This window comes from Silurus aristotelis, assembly GCF_946808225.1.
Source record: "Silurus aristotelis genome assembly, chromosome: 11".
Lineage (NCBI taxonomy): Eukaryota > Metazoa > Chordata > Actinopteri > Siluriformes > Siluridae > Silurus > Silurus aristotelis.
Genome location: NC_139584.1, coordinates 3,353,022 through 3,376,098, shown reverse-complemented (window position 1 = coordinate 3,376,098; position 23,077 = coordinate 3,353,022). Strand labels below are relative to the sequence as shown.

General features: G+C 43.6%; 1 protein-coding gene and 1 long non-coding RNA gene across 4 annotated transcripts in view; one reads left to right on the top strand and one right to left on the bottom strand.

The window, feature by feature from the left end:
* The first annotated feature begins 12,069 nt into the window (after positions 1-12,069).
* On the top strand, positions 12,070-13,712 carry LOC310733704. Its single transcript, XR_014535870.1, has 2 exons — positions 12,070-12,811; positions 12,855-13,712. It is a non-coding gene; the product is annotated as an uncharacterized lncRNA (long non-coding RNA).
* Positions 13,713-14,067: 355 nt separating this feature from the next.
* The window catches only part of csnk1g2b (casein kinase 1, gamma 2b), a 28,311-nt gene continuing 19,301 nt past the window's right edge, over positions 14,068-23,077 (bottom strand). For 2 of the 3 annotated variants that reach the window (XM_083555026.1, XM_083555027.1), the window contains exons 4-11: positions 22,583-22,731; positions 22,251-22,485; positions 21,532-21,617; positions 20,399-20,483; positions 20,147-20,295; positions 19,813-19,893; positions 15,534-15,640; positions 14,068-15,053 (exon numbers count right to left, since the gene is read on the bottom strand). In XM_083555026.1, the coding sequence (XP_083411152.1) occupies positions 14,999-15,053; positions 15,534-15,640; positions 19,813-19,893; positions 20,147-20,295; positions 20,399-20,483; positions 21,532-21,617; positions 22,251-22,485; positions 22,583-22,731 (947 nt within the window). In that variant the 3' untranslated portion in view covers positions 14,068-14,998. Of the gene's footprint in view, positions 15,054-15,533; positions 15,641-18,524; positions 18,624-19,812; positions 19,894-20,146; positions 20,296-20,398; positions 20,484-21,531; positions 21,618-22,250; positions 22,486-22,582; positions 22,732-23,077 lie in introns of all 3 variants that reach the window. The other variant, XM_083555028.1, reaches the window with a different exon arrangement.

The window sequence follows — 23,077 nt, the reverse complement described above, 5'->3', positions numbered from 1 at the left end:
CTGGGGTTGGTTCCCTGACCAGGGATCGAACCCCGGCCGCAGCAGTGAGAGCGCCGCATCCTAACCACTAGACCACCAGGGAACCTATGTGATACTCTGAATATTCTGTCTTATTTACACTTTACACAGTGTCCACACTTTTTGGAATTGGGGTTGTAGAGAAATAATGACTTTGGGGTAGTGGTGGCATTTGGGCAGTCACTGGTTTCAGTGCATGTTTTGACTTTTTTGTTGCCAATTGTAGCTGAAAAAGCGACTATGGATCCACATAGATCTATTTGACCATCTGGATAACTTTAGAATTCACATTTCAACATGTTACAATGTCGGACAAAGTCATTCTCAAGCCAGAGGTCTGGTTCCATGTTGCAAAGACAAGACATGGTCAGATGATCATGTGTAGCACCACAGGTTTCTGTGAACTGTTATTTTTACTTCCTCCTTGATCAGGGTTTCCTTCATGCTAGCTGGCATTTTTAATGCAACCCTTTTGGCTCAATTTTCCATGACGTCATGACTAGCAGAGGTGGAAAGAGGAATAATTTTAATTATACTAAAGTAAAACAACTGTTACTTCAATTAAAATGTATTTAAGCATGAATAAAAAATACCGGCATAAAATTCTACTTCAGTAAAAGTAAAAGTAAAAACAAATGTAAAATTTATTCAGAGTAAAATGAACTCAGTAACGGATATGATTTAAAATGTAGTTAAGTGCAATACTTCAAACAAAACATACTTAAGCAAATTTAAAGATAAAAAAAATGACTTTTAAAAGTTAAAGTACACAAAAAAAACCTACTCAATGCCTGTTTGACAGGTTGCGTTTTTATTTTTATGTATTTATTGTATTTATTTCATAAATAAAAAGGAACGACTGATTTCGCGAAATGCAGTTGAGTAATTTTTATTTATTTGATATCATTTTTACAGATATTTGATTTTGAAATGTAATGAAGTAACAGTAAAAGTCTCCCCAAATGCAAAAAAAAAAATAATAATACTTAATTGCAGTAATGGATTACATTAATTTTGTTACTGTACACCACTGTTTTATACAATGTCAGTTCAAGGCGATGAGTTGAAATCTGGTGGCATCACCGAATCTGGATTTTATATCGATGCAATAATCGAAATCATGTGATCGCTACACCCCTGATATCTACAAACTGACTGACTAAACAATATGAGCTTAAAGGAAACAAATGTGTTCTAAGCGCCAAGCTCTTGTGTGTTTCTGCTAAAAAAGCCATTCTTCCCATTTCACCTTCCTCGTAACCTGACAGAATTAATAAACGCGATCTATTTGTGATACATATGATTTTGCTTATCTGTTGATAATAATCTTTTTCTCATAAAGGTGGCTGAAAAGCAAAGCAAAGAGTGCAGGGGTTTTCCAGAACGTGGCTCGGAAATTACGATATAAAACTGTTTCGGTACAGGGCTTTCAGTACGGTGCGCACGTGTAGCGAATGCAATCCTCATTTTACGTGCAGAACATAAAATCTGAGATCCCTCGCAAATCACCCTCATCCCTGTATATATGGACCCTTATTCATCACACTGCTATTTATAGTAAATAGGCCACTTATACACTTCTGGTTAGAGGCTAACTGCATTTCATTGGCTCTGTACATGCACCTTGCACAATGACAATAAAGTTGAATCTAATCTAATCTAAAAATATATTACTTGGCTGACCGCAAGTTGGTTTAGTCTCACGTGAGAAAACCTTTATGTACAGCTTCAAAAATGTCCTATTAAAAGGAGAAACTCGACAGTTTAGCATATCGGGGGAGTGAATAAATGAATAAAGGATGGAATGAATTCAAATTATTAAATCAATTGAATGAATAAATAAAGCACTTTATGCTGAAATAAGTAGAACAGTTAAGTAGAACATATCTTTGGAAAATTAAATATTAAAATGTCCACCTCCACTACATTTATTATCCTAATTTAGATGCACCTGTTTGAGGTCGTTAGCTGCATAAAGACACCTGTACACCCCATACAATCAGTAAGAATCCAACTACTAACATGGCCAAGACCAAAAAACTGTCCAAAGACACTAAAGACAGAATTGTACACCTCCACAAGGCTGGAAAGGGCTACGGGGAAATTGGCAAGCAGCTTGGTGAAAAAAGGTCCACTGTTGGAGCAATCATTAGAAAATGGAAGAAGCTAAACATGACTGTCAATCTCCCTCGGACTGGGGCTCCATGCAAGAACTCACCTCGTGGGGTCTCAATATTCCCCTTCAGGAACTCGAGCTGCGTCGAAACGCTATGGGAACACCCCTGCGTGACCACGCTCCGAACCGCGTGTGAAATCTAGCCAATAGGCAAGCCGTGACGTCATAGACAGGCGACGTCGCGTAAACCAGGAAGCTACAAGATGGCTGTGCAGTGGTAGCGACATTAGCTTCTGCTCGTTCAGGTAAGCGCTTTGAGTGTGTTATCTGTGCAGTCATGAGCTTATATGCAGGCAGAATTCTATTATATGCAGCCGATGTGTTGTTTGCTTAGCTTAGGAGCGTGCTTAGTCGGCTCTCAAGGGTATCGGCTGTTAGCATTTTAGCCGTGCGGCTCTCCGAGGTGAGCGCTCTCCCTCGCGGCTTTGGCTCTCGATGGTATTGGCTGTTAGCATTTTAGCCGTGTGGCTATGCGCTCCCGGCTGCTAGCCGAGCTCCCGTCCCCCGGGGATTGCGCTCGTTTGGAAACGGTTCTTTTCCCGGTGCGTGTGACGCGGTGCTCCGTATTCTTCCTCTGAGGTGGGAGAATTTCAGAGAGCGCTCTCCGAGGTGGGCGCTCTCCCTCGAGGCTTCGGCTCTCGATGGTATCGGCTGTTAGCATTAGCCGTGTGGCGCTCGTTTGGAATCGGTTCTTTTCCCGGTGTGTGTGACGCGGTGCTCCATATTTCTTTCTCCGAGGTGGATGAAATTTCGGGAAATTGGGGGAAGCATGCTTGGCGGCTGCTTCTTCTCCCGGTGCGGGCGGCGCAGCATTGCATGTCTTTCTCTTCAAGGAGGATGAGATGATGGATGCTAGCTAGCCTGCGGACTCCTCACAGCCTGTGCTGTATGTGGAGCTCCTTGATGTCGTGGCGCGGGCCGGACTTAGCTTGGATTTAGCTTAGCCGGTCGTGTGGCAGATGCAGCGCGCACCCAGTGAGCTGGTTGTGCGTTTCCTGCGCCCTGTGTCACGGCCTCAGCGCCTTCCCTGATCCGCACCTGGTGTCTGGGTCCTGGGAGGCCCGTGTGCGCGCGTGCTTTTCCGATGTTCTTTTGCTGTGCGCGAATGTTGTTGGAGCTGAGTGGCGTGGCTACGGGACGATGCTATCTCCCGTTAGCTAGCTATCTCTCCCTGAGTGTTTCGTCTCCCCGAGGGTTTCGTCTGTGACGGCTATCGGTTTGACTACGTAGAGCCGCTTGCCTCTGGTGGGTGGGGCTACGCGGCAGGTCAGGCTACAGGTTGCTTCCACACGATGAGTGTGTTGCAGGCATACCGGGCTGGCCTGCTATGGGGGATGATGCGAGCTTCCTTCTGAGCGCCATGGTGTCCCCTCCTGGCCTGACCTGGTAACGCTGTAGGTATGGGCGATTGCTGGCGGGTTCAGGAGACCACGGTGGCGTTTCAGTGGTGGTTCCTCGCTGCTCCGATGGGGCTGCTTGGCAGCCTCGCCCTGGTACGTCCAGACACAGCGAAATAGCCCGGTGAGAGTGTTGCCACCCGATTCCCGCGGGGAGGTCCTAGGGGCCCCTGGCGACACTCAAAGTCCGAGGAGGGGCTGGATGGCCTAAGGGTCGTCCTCGCCCCTAGTGAACGGGCTGTGGTGCGTAGGCCTGATGGCTTGCATCTTGGAGGGCGGTGCGCACCTCATGCTACGGTGCTCGTCCCTCCCCGGCACCACCGGGAGGCCGGTCTGTCGGCCCTGCCACAGGGTGTTCAGGACGCTGCCTCCCTTTAGCGGTTAACTCCCTTATTTCCGCCCAAGGGTTCGTTGCGGATGGGGGTCATCCGCTGCCTCTCAGGGGGCTTCAACGGCCGCAGTCCGCTGCTCCTGCCGTTCGGGTTCAGGAGGACGGGTCGTGTTCAGGGCGCAGCTTTCTCCAGCGGTTTGCTCCCCATATTCCGACCGTATGGTCGCTGCGGATGGGGGGGATCCGCCGCCTCTCAGGAGGTGTAGTCGGCTGCAGAGCACCGCTCCAGCCTCTCTGAGTGGGTCAGGGGCCAGCCCCGAGGGGTTGGTTCTCCCTGTGGAGACTTTTTGTCAGTCTGGAGGGCTGCCTGGAGTCTGGAGGGGGTCCTGCGTACTGTGGAGAAGGGCTGCGCGATTCGGTTCGCGTCTTCTCCTTCCCGGTTCAACGGGGTGTGTCCCACCCTGGTGGGACCTGTGCAGGCTCTGGTCCTGGGACAGGTGGTGCGTGCTCTCCTGATGAAACGGGCCATCGAGGTGGTTCCCTCCTCCTTGTTCAGAGAGTCAGGCTGCTACAGCCCGTGCTTCGTTGTTCCGAAGAAGGACGGTGGGTTGCATCCCATTCTGGATCTCCACTCCTTGAACCACTCACTTTTGAGGCTCGGGTTCAGGTTTCTCATTTAGAGAGGTCGTGTCTCAGGTCAAGTCCAAGGACTGATTTGTCATACGCTAGATCTGGAGGTTGCATGCTCCCATGCAGCCGTCCTTCCCCGCACACGGGAGGTTCCTGAGGTTGCTTTTGGGGCGAAGCTTACCAATATCGGTTCTTCCGTTCGGCCTAGCGCTCTCACCCCGTGCCTTTACAGAGTGCGTGAACGCGGCACTGACCCCGCTGCAGCTTCAGGGCATCCGCATTTTGTATTATATCAACGATTGGTTGATGTTGGCTCGTTGGTTCCATGGTAGGACCCTACGTTCTGTCCCGAGGCCCCGTTTTAGGGACTCCTTGTCGTCGCGTAACGCTAACGACGGACGCTTCCCTCACGGGGTGGGGGGCGGTCATGAGTGGCCACTCCGCCCGGGGTCTGTGGAGCGGCCCACTTCTCTTGTGGCACATAGGTTGCCAGGAGATGCTGGCAGTGTTGTTGGGGTTACAACACTTCCTCCCAGTCCTTAGAGATCGCTATGTGTTGGTCCGCACAGACAATACTGCGGTGGTCTCGTACATCAACCACCAGGGGGGCCTCCCGTCTCGCCCTTGCAAACAACTGGCTCAGGAGGTCCTCTTGTGGTCCCTCTTGTGGGACGGTTGAATGTCTGAGCAGACGCCCTGTCGAGACAGTGGCTGCCATGGGATGGTCTTGGCCGAGGCTACGCCTGTACGCCTTTCCCCCGGTCGCGCTGCTGGCCCCTAAGCGGCCCCTAAGACCGATGTGTCGTGTTACAGGCATTCTGCCCTCCTCTGTTTATAGCCCCCGACCAGGGGTTACGAGGCCCGGCTGTGTCCAGTGCGAGCACTGGGTGCTTATCTCCACAGGACGAGTCCTTGGAGGTGGTGGGTGCAGTTGTTCGGCTGCGAGTCCTGGTCCCCGCTCCGATCACGGTCAGGGCTCGCCGGAGTGTGGCGGCCTCTGCGGCCGGGTCCACTGGAGTGTCACTCCGGGACATCTGTGACGCTGCGGGTTGGTCCACCCTGCTGACCTTTGCTGACCTCGAGTTCCTGAAGGGGAACGTCTCTGGGTTACGAACGTAACCCTAGTTCCCCGAAGGAACGAGACGCTGCGTCTCCGTGCCACACTCCCTGCATCCCTGCGGCGCTTACCTTCTCTCTATGCAGAAGCTAATGTCGCTACCACCGCACAGCCATCTTGTAGCTTCCTGGTTTACGCGGTGTCGCCTGTCTATGACGTCATGGCTTGCCTATTGGCTAGATTTCACACGTGGTTCAGAGCGTGGTCACGCAGGGGTGTTCCCATAGCGTTTCGACGCAGCGTCTCGTTCCTTCGGAGAACTAGGGTTACGTTCGTAACCCAGAGACGAAGGAAGGTGAGAAATCAGCCCAGAACTACACGGGAGGAGCTGGTCAATGACCTGAAAAGAGCTGGGACCACCGTTTCCAAGGTTACTGTTGGTAATACACTAAGACGTCATGGTTTGAAATCATGCATGGCACGGAAGGTTCCCCTGCTTAAACCAGCACATGTCCAGGCACGTCTTAAGTTTGCCAATGACCATTTGGATGATCCAGAGGAGTCATGGGAGAAAGTCATGTGGTCAGATGAGACCAAAATAGAACTTTTGGGTCATAATTCCACTAAACGTGTTTGGAGGAAGAAGAATGATGAGTACCATCCCAAGAACACCATCCCTACTGTGAAGCATGGGGGTGGTAGCATCATGCTTTGGGGGTGTTTTTCTGCACATGGGACAGGGCGACTGCACTGTATTAAGGAGAGGATGACCGGGGCTATGTATTGCGAGATTTTGGGGAACAACCTCCTTCCCTCAGTTAGAGCATTGAAGATAGGTCGAGGCTGGGTCTTCCAACATGACAATGACCTGAAGCACACACCCAGGATAACCAAGGAGTGGCTCTGTAAGAAGCATATCAAGGTTCTGGTGTGGCCTAGCCAGTCTCCAAACCTAAACCCAATAGAGAATCTTTGGAGGGAGCTCAAACTCCGTGTTTCTCAGCGACAGGCCAGAAACCAGACTGATCTGGAGAAGATCAGTGTGGAGGAGTGGGCCAAAATCCCTCCTGCAGTGTGTGCAAACCTCGTGAAAAACTACAGGAAACGTTTGACCTCTGTAATTGCAAACAAAGGCTCCTGTACCAAATATTAACATTGACTTTTTTAGGTGTTCAAATACTTATTTGCAGCTGTATCATACAAATAAATAGTTAAAAAATCATACATTGTGATTTCTGGATTTTTTTTTTTAGATTATGTCTCTCACAGTGGACATGCACCTACGATGACAATTTCAGACCCCTCCATGATTTCTAAGTGGGAGAACATGCAAAATAGCAGGGTGTTCAAATACTTATTTTCCTCACTGTATATATATATATATATATATATATATATATATATATATATATATATATATATATATATATATATATATATATATACAGTGGGTACGGAAAGTATTCAGACCCCCTTAAATTTTTCACTCTTTGTTATATTGCAGCCATTTGCTAAAATCATTTAAGTTCATTCTTCTTCCTCATGAATGTACACACAGCTCCCCATATTGACAGAAAAACACAGAATTGTTGACATTGTTGCAGATTTATTAAAAAAGAAAAACTGAAATATCACATGGTCCTAAGTATTCAGACCCTTTGCTGTGACACTCATATATTTAACTCAGGTGCTTTCCATTTCTTCTGATCATCCTTGAGATGGTTCTACACCTTCATTTGAGTCCAGCTGTGTTTGATTATACTGATTGGACTTGATTAGGAAAGCCACACACCTGTCTATATAAGACCTTCCAGATCACAATGCATGTCAGAGCAAATGAGAATCATGAGGTCAAAGGAACTGCCTGAAGAGCTCAGAGACAGAATTGTGGCAAGGCACAGATCTGGCCAAGGTTACAAAAAGATTTCTGCTGCACTTAAGGTTCCTAAGAGCACAGTGGCCTTCATAGTCCTCAAATGGAAGACGTTTGGGACGACCAGAACCCTTCCTAAAGCTGGCCGTCCGGCCAAACTGAGCTATCGGGGGAGAAGAGCCTTGGTGAGAGAGGTAAAGAAGAACCCAAAGATCACTGTGGCTGAGCTCCAGAGATGCAGTCAGGAGATGGGAGAAAGTTGTAGAAAGTCAACCATCACTGCAGCCCTCCACCAGTCGGGGCTTTATGGCAGAGTGGCCCAACGGAAGCCTCTCCTCAGTGTAAGACACATAAAAGCCCGCATGGAGTTTGCTAAAAACACCTGAAGGATTCCAAGATGGTGAGAAATAAGATTCTTTGGTCTGATGAGACCAAAATAGAACTTTTTGGCCTTAATTCTAAGCGGTATGTGTGGAGAAAACCAGGCACTGCTCATCACCTGTCCAATACAGTCCCAACAGTGAAGCATGGTGGTGGCAGCATCATGCTGTGGGGGTGTTTTTCAGCTGCAGGGACAGGACGACTGGTTGCAATCGAGGGAAAGATGAATGCGGCCAAGTACAGGGATATCCTGGACAAAAACCTTCTCCAGAGTGCTCTGGACCTCAGACTGGGCCGAAGGTTTACCTTCCAACAAGACAATGACCCTAAGCACACAGCTAAAATAACGAAGGAGTGGCTTCACAACAACTCTGTGACTGTTCTTGAATGGCCCAGCCAGAGCCCCGACTTAAACCCAATTGAGCATCTCTGGAGAGACCTAAAAATGGCTGTCCACCAACGTTTACCATCCAACCTGACAGAACTGGAGAGGATCTGCAAGGAGGAATGGCAGAGGATCCCCAAATCCAGGTGTGAAAGACTTGTTGCATCTTTCCCAAAAAGACTCCTGGCTGTATTAGATCAAAAGGGGGCTTCTACTAAATACTGAGCAAAGGGTCTGAATACTTTCCGTACCCACTGTATATATATATATATATATATATATATATATATATATATATATATATATATATATATATATATATATATTTTTTTTTTTTTTTTTTTAATTTAATAAATTAAATTTGTTGCCAGTTGAATCGATTACCCTTTTAATCAATACAATAAAATAGTATATTGCATTAGTTTGATTTATTCTATTACATGTTTATATATTTGCTTTTTTTATTTAACTCAATCAGGCATTTTATATAAAATTGTTTTAAAAAATGTCAACTGTTCATGTTACACAAATATTAATATTAATAAATGACATTAATAAGAAAAAATGACAAACCATTTATTTGTCTTTTGCATTTTTTCCCCAGTTTCACCCAAATTGATCCAAACCGTGACTTAAAAACCGAGCTACGTAATGAACTGTGAATTTCGTGTACCTTTACACCACAAATATACGCACTATATTGCTAAAAGTTGCATGTGTTTATAATGATAGTCCTACAGTTACACTCCCACAGACTCACATGATCGAGCATGTGATGATCTACATTCATGGACGTCTGAATGATGTACCCATTTCTGGTTTTCTGTAACCAAGGAGAAAAACAGGTAGATGTTTATTGTACCAAATATAATGTATTTACAGATACGTATAAATCTGCACTGTTAATAGCACACAGTCAGATACACGTGTCAGTCTATTACAGTTACTGGCATGTAATCAGATACACGTGTCAGTCATTTACCATTAATAGCATGTAATCAAATACACGTGTAAATCTATTATAGTTATTCGCATGTAATCGGAAAAACGTGTCAATCCGCTACGATTACTGGCACGAAATTATATATATGTGCCAATCTGTTACTGTTACTGTCATGTAATCTAATACACGTGTCAAATACTGGTAATGCAGGTAAATGGATACGTGTGTCGATCTGTTACACTTACGGGCCTGTAATTAGATTCACGTCAGTCTTTTAACCGTTGTTAATGTATAATCCAATACACGTGTATATGTATTAGTGTTATTGGAATGTAGGTTGATACACGTGTCAGTTTATTATGGTTATTGGCATGTGAGCGGATACACGGGTCGATTAATTACACTTACTGGCAAGTAATCGGATACACGTGTCAATCTGTTACAGTTATTGGCATGAATTGGATACACAGCGTTTTTTTCTAACATTATTGGCATGTAATCAGATACACGTGTAAATCTATTACAGTTGTTGGCACGGAATCAGATACGCATGTCAATCTATTACAGTTGTTACTGTGAATCACATACAAACTGTTACGGTTAATGCACGCAATCAGATACGTGTCAATCTATTACAGTTACTGCCATTAAATTAGATACACGTTATGATGTTAGTTACTGGTATGTAGATTAATGCACGTGTCGATCTGTTACTGTTGTTGGCGTGTAATAGAATACGCAAATCTACTACACTTACTGGCACGAAATGGGTTACAGGTCAGTTTTTTAACGTTATTGCCGTGTGAACAGATTTAAACACGTGTAAAAATATTACAGTTACTTGCATGGAATCAGATACACGTGTCAATTTGTTACTTTTATTGCTATTTTATTGGATACACCTGCAAATCTATAACGGTTATTTGCACGTAATCAGGTACACGTGTCAATCTATAGCTTTTATTGACGGATAATCAGATACACGTGTCGATCCGTTACAGTCGCTGACACGTAATCACTTACACGTGTCATTCTATTGCAGTTAATGGTGTGTAATCAGATACATGTTGATCTATTACAGTTGTGTAATCAGATACACATCAATCCGGTCCTCTTATTGGCCTGTAATCGTTGTGTCTATTACAGCTCATAGCATGTTATAATTGATGAACTACGGCTTTGTAGTTTCCCCCCGGAGTTTGTGTGTATCGTTATATGGACAAAAATATTGGGCCCCATGGCCTTTCCAGCCGTATGCAGTTCCAACTCTTACCACAAAGTCGAAGGCACACAATTGTACGAGGTGGGATCAAACAGGTTCGAATAGTTTTGTAACCCGCCATCAGATGGCAGCACAAGGCTGCACGCAGAGTCACAGGGAGCACCGATCTTCAAAAATGCCAAAAGACTTCCCCATGAGTACATCGGGAGCCGTGCGAGCTCTCATCACTCACTCTTAACCGAAACATAATCTCACTTCCACACCCACTCGACTCACCAGATTTTTTTTAACACCATTTGCGGAGATCCGGCGCGAATCGCAGAAGGCGGTCGCCACGCTTTTCGAAAAAAGAAACAGGACAGTTTCTCATCAACGCCTTGGGTGGTTCCATGAAATTCCGGAGTAAGAACAGGCGCTTTGAGGATGGATTGGACTGTAGTTAATGTCAACAGTCTGCTACATTGACACAGGACTACTTTTCGCTTCTGATCATCATCACTGTACCCCGCAACATTGTATATATCTGCTATAAATGGACATTCGGGGCAACCCAGATGAGGATGGTTCCTCTCAAGGTTTCTTCCTTATGCCGTCTCGGGGAGCTTTTCCTTGCCACAGTCGCCACCGGCTTGCTCATCAGGGACAAACTTACTTATAAAGAACATATTTACTTTTAACCACCACATTATCAGTTTAAAGCTGCTTTAAAACAATGTTCATTGTTAAAAGCGATATACAAATAAAAATTAATTGAATTGAAATCTGCAAGCGGCAGGAACGCTGGGAATGATGTGTTGCTGTGCAAGGGGACTGTTTAAAGGTGATCATGTGTAAACAGAGATAAATAAAAGTACTTTCTTGTAAACAGAGCGAGTCTCCAAACGTTTTTTGAGACCACCTACAGGACGTCATTGGATGCCAGATGATGAAATTTTCCCCCTTCATGTGAACTCAAACCTGTTCCAGAATGAAGATCTGCTTTCTATGACTGTTTAGTGTACAGTATATTTCAGCTATTCTGACATATTGGCTCTCCAGCAGCTTTATCTCCGTTCTCCAATCCACAGCAGTATAATGCTCAGGAACTCACTGAATTTAAACATGAGTTTAGGTTGACCTCAGATGAGATGATTTGTGGGCTGATGGCAGACATCGAAAGCAGTCTACTTTGCATTATATTTTCTACGAGAAACTGGAAGTTATACATCAATTCTTGAGAGCCTGTGAGAAATCCAGACAGACTTATATATATTACCCATCATGCAACAGCACCCATGACATTTGTAATGGATCTCGAGAAACACATTAACATTAGAACATTCCCTCTTTGGACAAACGCTTGTGGACACCTGCCTATGTGTTTGTGTTCCTCTGAACATCTCATTCCACATTTGGTCTCCATTTGCCCTTGTAATTTCCTTCGCTCTTCTGGGAAGACGTTTCACCAGATTTTGGAGTGTGCTCGTTTAGATTTGTGTTCATTCAGACACGAGGGCGACCAAGTGATGTAGGTGAGAAGGTGAGGAGGCCTGGGGGGGTGCAGTCAGCATTCACATGCATCCTAAAAGGTATTCAATAGGGTTGGAGCTCTATAGCAGGAGATCTTCCACTCCAAACTATTGAAAGCAGATCTTTATAGAGGTGTGCAGAGGGGCAGAACCACATATGGTTGGGTGTCCCAATCCTATATACTAAAAATACTTCAATAATAAATACTTCACTCCTGTTCTGCTGAAATATAACTCCAGGGAAAGTTACAGTTCATCTGGAAAGTGTTCACAGCCGTGGATTAAATTCATTATTTTCCTCGAAATTCTACAAACGAAATCCCATAACGACAAAGTGAAAGAAGTTTATTTAAAATCTTTGCAAATTAATAAAAAAAACACATGTACTTCATAAGTATTCACAGTCTTTGCTCAATACTTTGTTGAAGCCTTGAGTCTTTTTGAGTTTGATGCTACAAGCTCTACACCTTTTCTTTGCAGAACCTCTCAAGCGGCATCAGGTTGGATGGGGAGCGTCGGTGCACAGCCCTTTTCAGATCTCTCCAGAGATGTAGAAGTCTGAACTCTGGATAGGCCACTCAAGGATATTTAGGAATGTGTGTTGGAAGATTAACCGTCGCCCCAGTCTGAGGTCCAGAGAACTCTGGAGCAGGTTTTCATCAAGGACGTCTCTACATTGCTCTATTCATCTTCCACTCGATCCTGACCAGTCATTCCCACAGCATAATGATGCCACCACCATGCTTTACTGTAGAGATGGTATTGCCCAGGTGATGAGTGGTGCCTGCTTTCCTCCAGACATGACGTTTGACATTCAAGCCAGAGTTCAATCTTTGTTTTTGATGATCTGAGGGTCCTTCAGGTGCCTTTTGGCAAACGCCAAGTGGGCTGTCGTGACTTATGCTGAGGAGTGGCTTCCACTGTACCATACAGGACTGATGCAGAGATGGTTGTTGTTCTGGAAGGTTCTTCTCTCTCCACAGAGAAATGCTGGAGCTCTTTCAAAGTGACCATCAGGTTCTTGGTCACCTCCCTGACTAAGACCCTTCTCCAACGATCGCTCAGTTTCTGCTCTAGGAAGAGTCCTAGTGGTTTCAAACTTCTGATGGAGGACACTGTGCTCATTGGGACCTTCTTTGCTGCAGAAATGTTTTTGTCCCCTTTCCCAGATCTGTACCTCAATACAATCCTCTCTCATAGGTCTACAGACAATTTTTTGGACTTCATGGCTTGGTTTGTGCTCCGATATGCACTAATAACTGTGGGACCTCATATAGACAGGGGTGTGCCTTTCAAATCATGTCCAATCAATTTGTAGAATCATCTCAAGGATGATCAGTTGAAACAGGATGCACCTGAGCTCAATTTTGAGTGTCATGGCAAAGACTGTGCATATTTATGTACGTGTGATTTTTTTTAATACATTTGCAAAGATTTCAAACAAACCTTTTTCACCTTTTTTTTTTTTTTTTTTAAAGAATTTGAAAAAGCAGCTACTGATTATGATAAACAGAATTAGTAGCTCAGCTCATATCTTCTGGTCCATGTCTTTAGCTCCTTTGTCACATGAAGCCAAAATGATTCTAACAATAATATCAAGATTCGGACCAATCCGCACCCCCACCACTAAATCCTTTTGCGCTGTATAGAGTCTATAGGAGTCACATGACAAAAGAACGCATGACTCGAACCAGAGGACTCGTGAGATGAACGACTCAGTTCTGTTTCCTCAGTAATGCACTGCATAGCGACTATGGGAGTCACGAGAAAAAAAAAAAAAAGAACAAAAACGACGTGGACCTGAGGATCCATGAGATGAACTGCTAAATTCTGTTTTCCGTATATAACCTACGGAGATTTCGCTACGCTTTGCTCATGCGCGTCTAGTAAAAAATGAACGAATCGCTCTTTGAGACGACTCGTTCTTCTGAATCACATTACAAGACTCGTTTAAATTGAACGAATCATTACTAGTGAACACTGGACAAGCTGCATCCATGAGAGACAAGCAGGAAGAGACCGAGTACCTTTTTTTTTTCCTTTTTACTCGATAGTGTAAATGCAAGTTGATTTCTCGATCATCATTTGTTTGAAAGTGGAGAGAAAGAAAGACTGGAATCAGATTTCCAGACACTGCAGGACACCGTTTGCTTTAACTTTAAACATTTTACTTGGAAAGGCACAAACTATGATTTCCTGGTAAATAAATCTAATGTGAAACATAAAAGAGGAGGGCGTTCGGCGAATTCCAGCCCTCGCCTCTTGGTTTTTTCTTTTCGGGATTCGTCCTCGGGGCAGTCTCTTCGATTTCATCTTCTCTCTTTGCCTCTGAAAAGTGCAATAACAAGCAGAGAGCTTACAGCTGATTCATCTCCTCATAATCCACAGTACCTGAGACCAGTCACTGTGCTACACAGTCCACATCAATAGAACCAAAAAAAAAAACCACACAAAGAAAAAGCATTTAAAAAAAATCCCAGGTCACAACGACATAAAACATGGAGGTTTCACTTCAACCCGCTTATTCAGCTCCAAAAAAAAAAAACGTGACCAAAGATATTTATACAAAAGAAAATTGCTTGAGATGAACCAAATCTTTCTTCCTTTTGCAGCTTTTACCCTCCGATTTGAAAGAAAGATCTACAGCTACGAAAAACCCAAACAATCCCATCCGTCCAAGTCGAGTCCGCGGATCACCAGGCCACCGAACGCCAGAAAGTCCTGCATGGAATTTAGATCATAATGACAGCATCGTGTTTTTAAATTTCACATCCCGGTGCTCATTTAGTCGGCATTCGTTTATTCTTTCTTTTCCTTTTTATTCTCTTTGATACGGTTCTTTTCGGCATCGCCCCCTCCAGCGGAGTCCTTTTTTTGTCTTTTTTCGAAAAGGTTTCGAGTGATAAACACGGGGCAGAGAAAGAAAACAAAAAAGTGGAGGAGAAAAAAAAAAAGAAGGGAAGATAGAAGGAGTGTTCGCTTCCATCTCTTTTTTTTTTTTTTTTTTTTTTTTTTTTTTTTTTTTTTAAACTCGACAGTGATCCGAACGATTCAAGTCCTCTTCCCGTGAGTGCTCCTCACTTGTGTCTCTGGAGGGTTTTCCTCTTTCTCCGTTTGAAGAAACAGCAGCACCTGTGTGAGAGTGAGAGAGAGAGAGAGAGAGAGAGAGAGAGAGAGAGAGAGAGAGAGAGAGAGAGAACACAAAAGATGAGAAGGAGGGATTGAAACAGTGCTCTGATTGGTCACGGTGAAGGATTATGGAAATTGTTTCTTCCATCTTAACATGATGGAACTGTAATGAATGGACTTTTTTTTTTTTTTTGGATGAGGATGGGGTTTCCTTCATGAGTCTGGTTCCTCTCAAGGTTTCTTCCTCCTCCCATCTCAATAAGCAGCACTTTTTCACTCATTAGAGATAAACTTACAATGATGAGGAACTAAACTTCTGATACAACTTTACATCTGCTTTAAAACAAACAGAAGCCGAATTGTTTTGTTCCCTACAGCAGTGCAGTTTATATATAATGCTGTTCGTTTCCAATTGAGAAAATAAGTCAGGAACTAAGTATGAATAAAGAAGATGGTTTTTTGATATGAGCGAGCGATTCTTACTTTGTGTCGTCTGCGACCTCCACCTCGGTGGCGGCTGTGATCGGAGCGTTAGAGTGTCCAGCAGTCGGGTCGTCCGTGTTTAGCTCTCCATTGGTCGAGCTCATTATCTGTATTGTAAAGCACGCATGAACGGTCAGGGAGGAAGCGCACATGAGACGAGTGTATGTTTACACGTATATACGGTATCCCACAAAAGTATCTTCTCGAAGGGATAATACTATAGAAATGAATATATTTTAGAGGCGTCAATGTGCAGTTTTGTGCAGCAGTACAGATTTACTGTCCTCTACAAATAACAACTTACAGCCATTATTGTCTAAATAACTGGAAAGAAAAGCGAGTACACCCTCAGTGACGACAGATGTATGCCGCGTGACCGTGCAGAGCCACACGTCTGCGTGACAAAACCGTACAAATTCGTGTATCTGGTATTAAAGCAGTTAAAATGTATTTTATTTAGGTATTTTCAGAGGACAGTAAATATGTACTGCTACACAAGCTGCACATTGACTACTCTAAAAACTATACAAGTTTCTTTTCTATAGTAGTGTCCTTTAAGAAGATACACTACAGTGGTTGGTCCACTGAAATGTGAGGGGTGTTCTCACTTTTGTGAGGCACACACACACACACACACAATATTCCACACCATTTATATTACTTTCACACGACTCTTAAATGAGTGTCAGCTTAATTGCAATGAAAAAAAAAAAAAAAGAGATGTTTCTCAGCATTGATCACTGTATTAACAAGAACGGCCCCTAGGTGGCAGACTGATCTCACTCAGTGCCCTTTCATCTTCACAGTGCATCTGGAAAGTATCACAGCGCTGCACTTTTTCCACATTTTATGGTAAAGACTTTCATAATTTTCCTCAAAATTCTTTAAACAAAACCCCAAATTGAAGTTTGTTTGAGATCTTTGCAAATTGATTAAAAATAAATAACTAAAAAAGATCATGTACATAAATATGCACAGTCTTTGCCATGACACTTAAAATTGAGCTTAGGTGCATCCTGTTTCTACTGATCATCCTTGAGATGTTTCTACAACTTGATTGGACATGATTTGAAGGCACACCCCTGTCTATATGAGGTCCCTGTATGGTAAAGTGGCCAGACGGAGATTTGCGGAAGATAAAAAATAAATAAATTACGTTTTTGTTTGTAGATTTTTGAGGAAAATAATGAATTTAATCCAGTTTGGAATAAGGCTGTAACATAATATGCGGAAAAACTGGAGCACTGTGATTTTCCGGATACTTCTGAATATACAGTTATACCTCGGTACTCGTTCGGCACTCGGTACAAGTTCTGGAACGAATTACCGCAGTACTGTAGTGTATAAAGAATTAAGGAAATGCATAAAGGCATTTTTTCCACTTTAGCACCTGTGATTTAGGCTTTAAATGCACAGAAGAGAATGTGTTGGAGGTCACTTAAGGGCACCTGATGCGAGACTCTTCATAGATCTGTATTACCGTGAGATAAGCGATGGGTGCCGGAAGATTTTCAGTCATAATGTGTCCGAATTGACGAGTTCCGCAGCAGACGAGTACCGAGGTATTACTGTACATTCCCTCAACCTGAAAACGCTCTTAAATTTTGTTTGATCGAAAAGGGAGGATTAACCAAAAAATTCGGAAGAAACGTACATACGATTTTGTGTAGATTTACGGACCAACCTCAGTCATATGGACCTTTACAGACTTTACATTCAACACAATTTAAATTGTTTAATACTATTTCATGTACTACTACTACTTCTTTCTCCCATTAGGGGGCGCCACAGCGGATCATTCGTCTCCATACCCCCCTGTCCTCTACATCTGCCTCTTTCACACCAACTACCTGCATGTCTTCCCTCACCACATCCATAAACCTCCTCCTGACCTACCTCTTTTCCTCCTTCCTGGTGGCTCCATCCTCAGCATTCTCCTACTGATATACCACATGTCCCTCCTCTGCACATGTCCAAACCATCTCAATCTCACCTCCCTCACCTTGTCTCCAAAGCGTCCTACATTCTCTGTCCCTCTAATAAACTAATTTCTAATCCTGTCCATCGTCGTCACTCCCAACGAAAACCTCAACATCTTCAGCTCTGCTACCTCCAGCTTCACCTCCTGTCTTTTTCTCAATGCCACTGTCTCTAAACCATACAACATCTCACGTCTCACCACAGTCTTATAAACTTTCCCTTTCACTCTCACAGATACTCTTCTATCACAAATCACTCCTGCTATCACTCTTCTCCACCCACTCCACCCTGCCTGCACTCTTTTCTTCACTTCTCTAACACACTCTCCATTACTTTGCACTGTTGACTCCAGGTACCTGAACTCCTCCACCTTCTCCACCTCTTCTCCCTGCAACTGCACCCCTCCACTGCCCTCCCTCTCATTCACACACGTCTTACTCCTGACTTCCCTTCTCTCCAGCACGTACCTACACCTCTCCAGGCTCCCTACTCACACCCCAAATTCATGTACAAATTGAGTAAACGTTTTCAATCCAAAATAATCCTGTAAATATGTATTTAAAAAAAAATACAAATAAAAGAAATAAAAAAAAGAAATATAGCTATGCTTTTGATTGAGATCAAAGTAACGGCATGCTGAAACAACAGTTAAGAGTGCGTCTCTCTGCTGATCTTGGGGTGTGGCCTTGAGCTGCTTGAGAGGAGATCTTTCATTAACTGTTTGTGAGCTTTGATTGCTTTGGAGGAATCTCTCGATGCAAATCACACCACTTTATTTAAAGAATGATTAATGAAGCCAGAGGTCTGTTTAAAATCATCATCGTAAAAGTAGCGAGTGCCGAATAAACGCAAAACCATGCGACGTGATGTCAAAATGTGTTGAGTTTAGAGCTGCAGGTGAGCTAGTGAAGAAAGATATATAGCATATATAGAAAGCAAGAATAAAGAAAACACACACACACACACACACACACACAGCATTCTTCATGCACGGCCATGCAAAAGCAGTACCTGAACTGAGCCCCCCAGCCCCTCAGCTGTGAGATGTGACCCCAGCGTCTCCTTATTGATGGGAGTGGGCTGGGACTCGCTTCGTTTGGAGTCGGCCGACTGACACACAGTGACGTGGTGGGGTGTGTTAGACAGACAGACAGACAGACCGACGGGGTGGGATGGGTGTGAGGGGCGATGGAAAAGGAGGCAGTGAGTAAAAAATGCAAATGATCAAATTAAAAACAAACAAAAGACGACACGTGCAGAAGCAGGACGGCGTGTGAGGCGACTTCGAAATAAATCAGGAAGCAGAAGCACACACACTATGCGCACAGGTGTGATGGAGTACCTGCGAGAGAAAAAACTACATGACGACACACTGAGGCGTCTCTGGGGTAGGTATAAGGTCGAAAGTATAAAGACGCTGTTCTTCCGCGTTTTAGTCCCTACACGGTGGATAGTTTATGTACAATGTGGATCAAAGGAATCTGTTTATTTTAGTCTAAACCCTTTGAAAAAACTTTGCTGGTTCATTAAAAGAAAATGTGACGACTAACACCAGCACCGAGGGGTCAGTGCACTCGAGGGAAAATAGTGTGTTGCTGATTATGATGGTCTGTGTGTGTGTGTGTGTGTGTGTGTGTGTGTGTGTGTGTGTGTGTGTGTGTGTGTGTGTGTGTACAAGTGGGGAAAAAACTGAAATCAAGGCAGAAAAAAATAATGAGGCAGCAAAAAAGAGAGATAGACAGCAGAAAGAAAAATAAAAAGGGATAGAGGGGGGGAGAGAGAGAGAGAGAGAGAGAATAAGGAATAAAGATAGAGTGGACAAAGAGTTAGAGAGCAAGAAAGGGATAGAGAGAGAAAGTGAGAGAAGGGAATAGGGATAGAGGGGAGAAAATAAGGAAAAAAAGCAAGGGTTGAGAAGAGAGAGAGAGAGACAAAAGAATATAGGTAGAGGAGAGAAAGAGATAGGAAGAGAGGGAGAGAGAGATTGATAATCCAGGAAAAGAGAAAAATAGACAGAATGTGTATTTAAAAAAAAAGATAAAGTGAGAGAGACAGAGATAGATTGATAGATAGAAAGATGGAAAGAAAGACAAAAAAATAGCAGACAGAATAAGAAAGAAACAGATGAAGGCAGAGACAGAACACAAGTAAGAGAGTGAAAGAGAGCTAGAGACATTGAGACAGGAGGAAAAAAGTGGAAGAGATTAGAGATATAGACAAAAAAAGAGGAGAGAGAGAGAGAGAGATTCACAGACGTGTGTGTGTGTGTGTGTGTGTGTGTGTGTGTGGGGTCACACACCTGGGCTTTGGTCTGCTGCTGTGCTTTGTCCCGGCTGCTCGGTTGAGGCGTATCACTGGGGATGGGGCCGATGGGTGTGGGCTAAAAAAGATAGTAGGAGGGAGAGAGGGAGGGAGAGAGAGAGAGATCTCAACTTAGATCCAAAAATACATCTGCAAGCTGTGAGAAAAGCAACAGAAAGTTTGTTCTGTATTGTGATGCAGAGGACTGGAGACTGCATACAGGAAGTGGTGAAAAGTGAAAGAGAGAGGGAGACAGAGAGAGTGAGTGAAAGAGTGAAAGTGCGTGAACGAGAACGAGAGAAAGTGGTTAAAACGGCAAAGCCGAAACTCACAAGAGGCTTGCCGACCCAGTCGTACTCATAATCAAAGATGTATCCGTTTCGGTCGAAGAGGTCAGTGAAGAGCTTCCTCAGGTAGTCGTAATCAGGCTTCTCGAAGAAGTCCAGCCTCCGGACGTAGCGCAGGTACGTCGCCAGCTCTTCTGCACGAATCACAGGATCATCATATGCTTTGTTTTATGATCTAATTGTAGGAAAGTGGCTCGGGTAAAGAAAGACGAGACGAAACGAAACGTCTGAACGAACCTGGGAAACTCTCGCAGAGCACTTCGATCGCCGTCGCTCGCTTCGTGTCTCCGATCTTCTGATAGCGCTCTTTCAGCGTGTCCGCCTGCAGGACACACACACACGGGGGGGGGGGGGGAGTAAACATTTAAGTAGAGCTGAAACGATTCCTCAGGAAATTCAAATACAAACATTTGTTTAGTCCATTTAACTACACATGATGTTTCCACACGGACCATTTTTACTGATGTGCCCCCGCTAAACTCTGGAGCGAGCGCTCGGGGCCGGTATACACAGAAGAATGTAAAATTAAAACGATAGATAGATAGATAGATAGATAGATAGATAGATAGATAGATAGATAGATAGATAGATAGATAGATAGATAGATAGATAGATAGATAGATAGACAGACAGACAGACAGACAGACAGACAGACAGACAGACAGACAGACAGACAGACAGACAGACAGACAGACAGACAGACAGACAGACAGACAGACAGACAGACAGACAGACAGACAGGAGTTTTTTTATTTTTTTTTTATGTTTAATTTTTTGCCCAGAGCACTCACTTCAGAGTTTAGTATTGAATTATTGTATATTTATATAATTATTACATTAATAAATATGCAATAAAACTAATCAAGAATTGAAATACAATAATAATAATATTTATAATAATAATCAGCTGAATAGAGCAAAAACTGGTCGCTCAAGAAAAAAAAGTCACAATATAATAATTTTTTTAAATAATGCAAGAATAATTATTAATAACAATAAATACACTAAAATATTTAAAACGGAATAGTGAAATAACTAGGATAAAAAAAAGAAACTGCTTTTTAGAAAGAAAAAAAAAAATACGAAAAAATTAATTAAATATTTAATAAAAAAAAAATATATATATATATATCAAATGATGCAATGGAGCCAAAAAAAAGAAAATGTTTTATTGTTTAAAAAATAAATAAACAAAATCAAATATTTTTCCTTTTCTTCAAAGCACTTTCGAAGGAGGATCTTTATAGAGTCAATTCTGTTCTTAAAAATGCAGATGCAATCAATTGCACGTTACAATGCAGGCGTGCGTGCGTGTGTGCGTAAAAACACAGAGGTCATACAAATAAGAGATAAGAGAAGTGTGTGTTTACCTTTAGCCCCTGCCAGGGCAGGCTGCCTCGCAAAAAGTACATGAACATGTGTCCCAGTGCTTCCAGGTCATCTCTCCTGCTTTGCTCTGTGGACCAGAACGAGTCCAGACTTTCAGCTCAAACACAAACAATGCACTTTTACTTTTTCTTTGTAAAATCAAATCGAATACTTGAGGCATGTAGAAGCGTCCTGAAATGTGGACTTCCTGCTCAAACTTTTATCCGTGTCTAAAAGTAGCTTGTGATGCTCGTAGGTAGGGTTGAAAAGTGGGCGGAAAATTTCAGAAAACTTTCCATGGGAATTTTGAAAACTTACGAGGAATTTATAGAAATTGATGAATATTTTGGGGAATTGATAAAAAAAAATTTGATATAATTTGTACTATATAAAACAAAATCACATTTTGTTTGGTCACGCATGCAAACTAATACATTTCATTTCTTATTTGAGTCTCGATAATCTTCTATAAAGTCTAAATTTGCAGTGATCATCTATCGAGTCTAGCGAACTGGCCTCACTGATCGAATTAGCAAAGCGAAATTCAGTTCCATCTACAGAGACCTTTGCTACTTCCTTCTTCTCAGCTTATCCTCGAAGAAACGTCTGACCGCACGTGCTACCGAAAGTCGTGCACACGTATATAATGAATAAATGTTCTATTGCGGTTTTGTAGTTCAGGGTTCATACCCAGTAAGAGAAACGTGTGGCCAGGCCTCACCTTTGCCCAGGTGTGTGTTGATGCTCATGTAGCGAGCCGTGCCCGTGAGGCTCTTGTGTTCCCGGTACGGGATGTGTTTTTTGGTCTCTGGGTCGATGTACTCTTTGGCCAGCCCAAAGTCGATTATGTGGATGGTGTGCTGCCTCTTGCTGCCCGGCCGCCCGACCAGGAAGTTCTCGGGCTTCACGTCTCGATAGATCAGGCTCCTGGTGTGGACGTACTCCATGCGTGTGATCTGAGAAAGACAAGGAAATGTCAGGGATATTCCTCAACAATATGATCGACAGATTGCATTTATTTCACAGAAGCTTTTCCACCTAGAGCTCACTCACCAGCTGTATGGCTATCATGAGGACGGTCTTCAGGGAGAAAGTGCGATCGCAGAGGTCAAACAGATCCTCCAGACTGGGGCCCAGAAGCTCCAGGACCATGGCATTGTACTTCCCGCATGGCCCGAAGTAAAACACCTGAGGAATCCCTTCTGCAGGAAACAAGAACGAGACAGACTGGAAATGCAGACCCACAGAAACACACATACGAGGTGGTATCAAAATGTTTCGAGACTAACGGTGCTAACCGGCGCTACTCTGCCCACGTGCGTCACCATGTCACGAAGTGCGAACGTGAAACTCTACGTGAAAATGGACAGGTCTGCCAAAGAGACATTTGATATGTGCCTCTTACGGCTCAAAGCACGCATGGCTTGTTAAAGTAACAAAACACGATCAAATGCTCTCTCTGGCATTCTGGGGAAATAAACTAAACAAAAACAAACACACACTACTTATAAACATGTCTGTAAGATCAATAATTCCTCGAATTTCAGG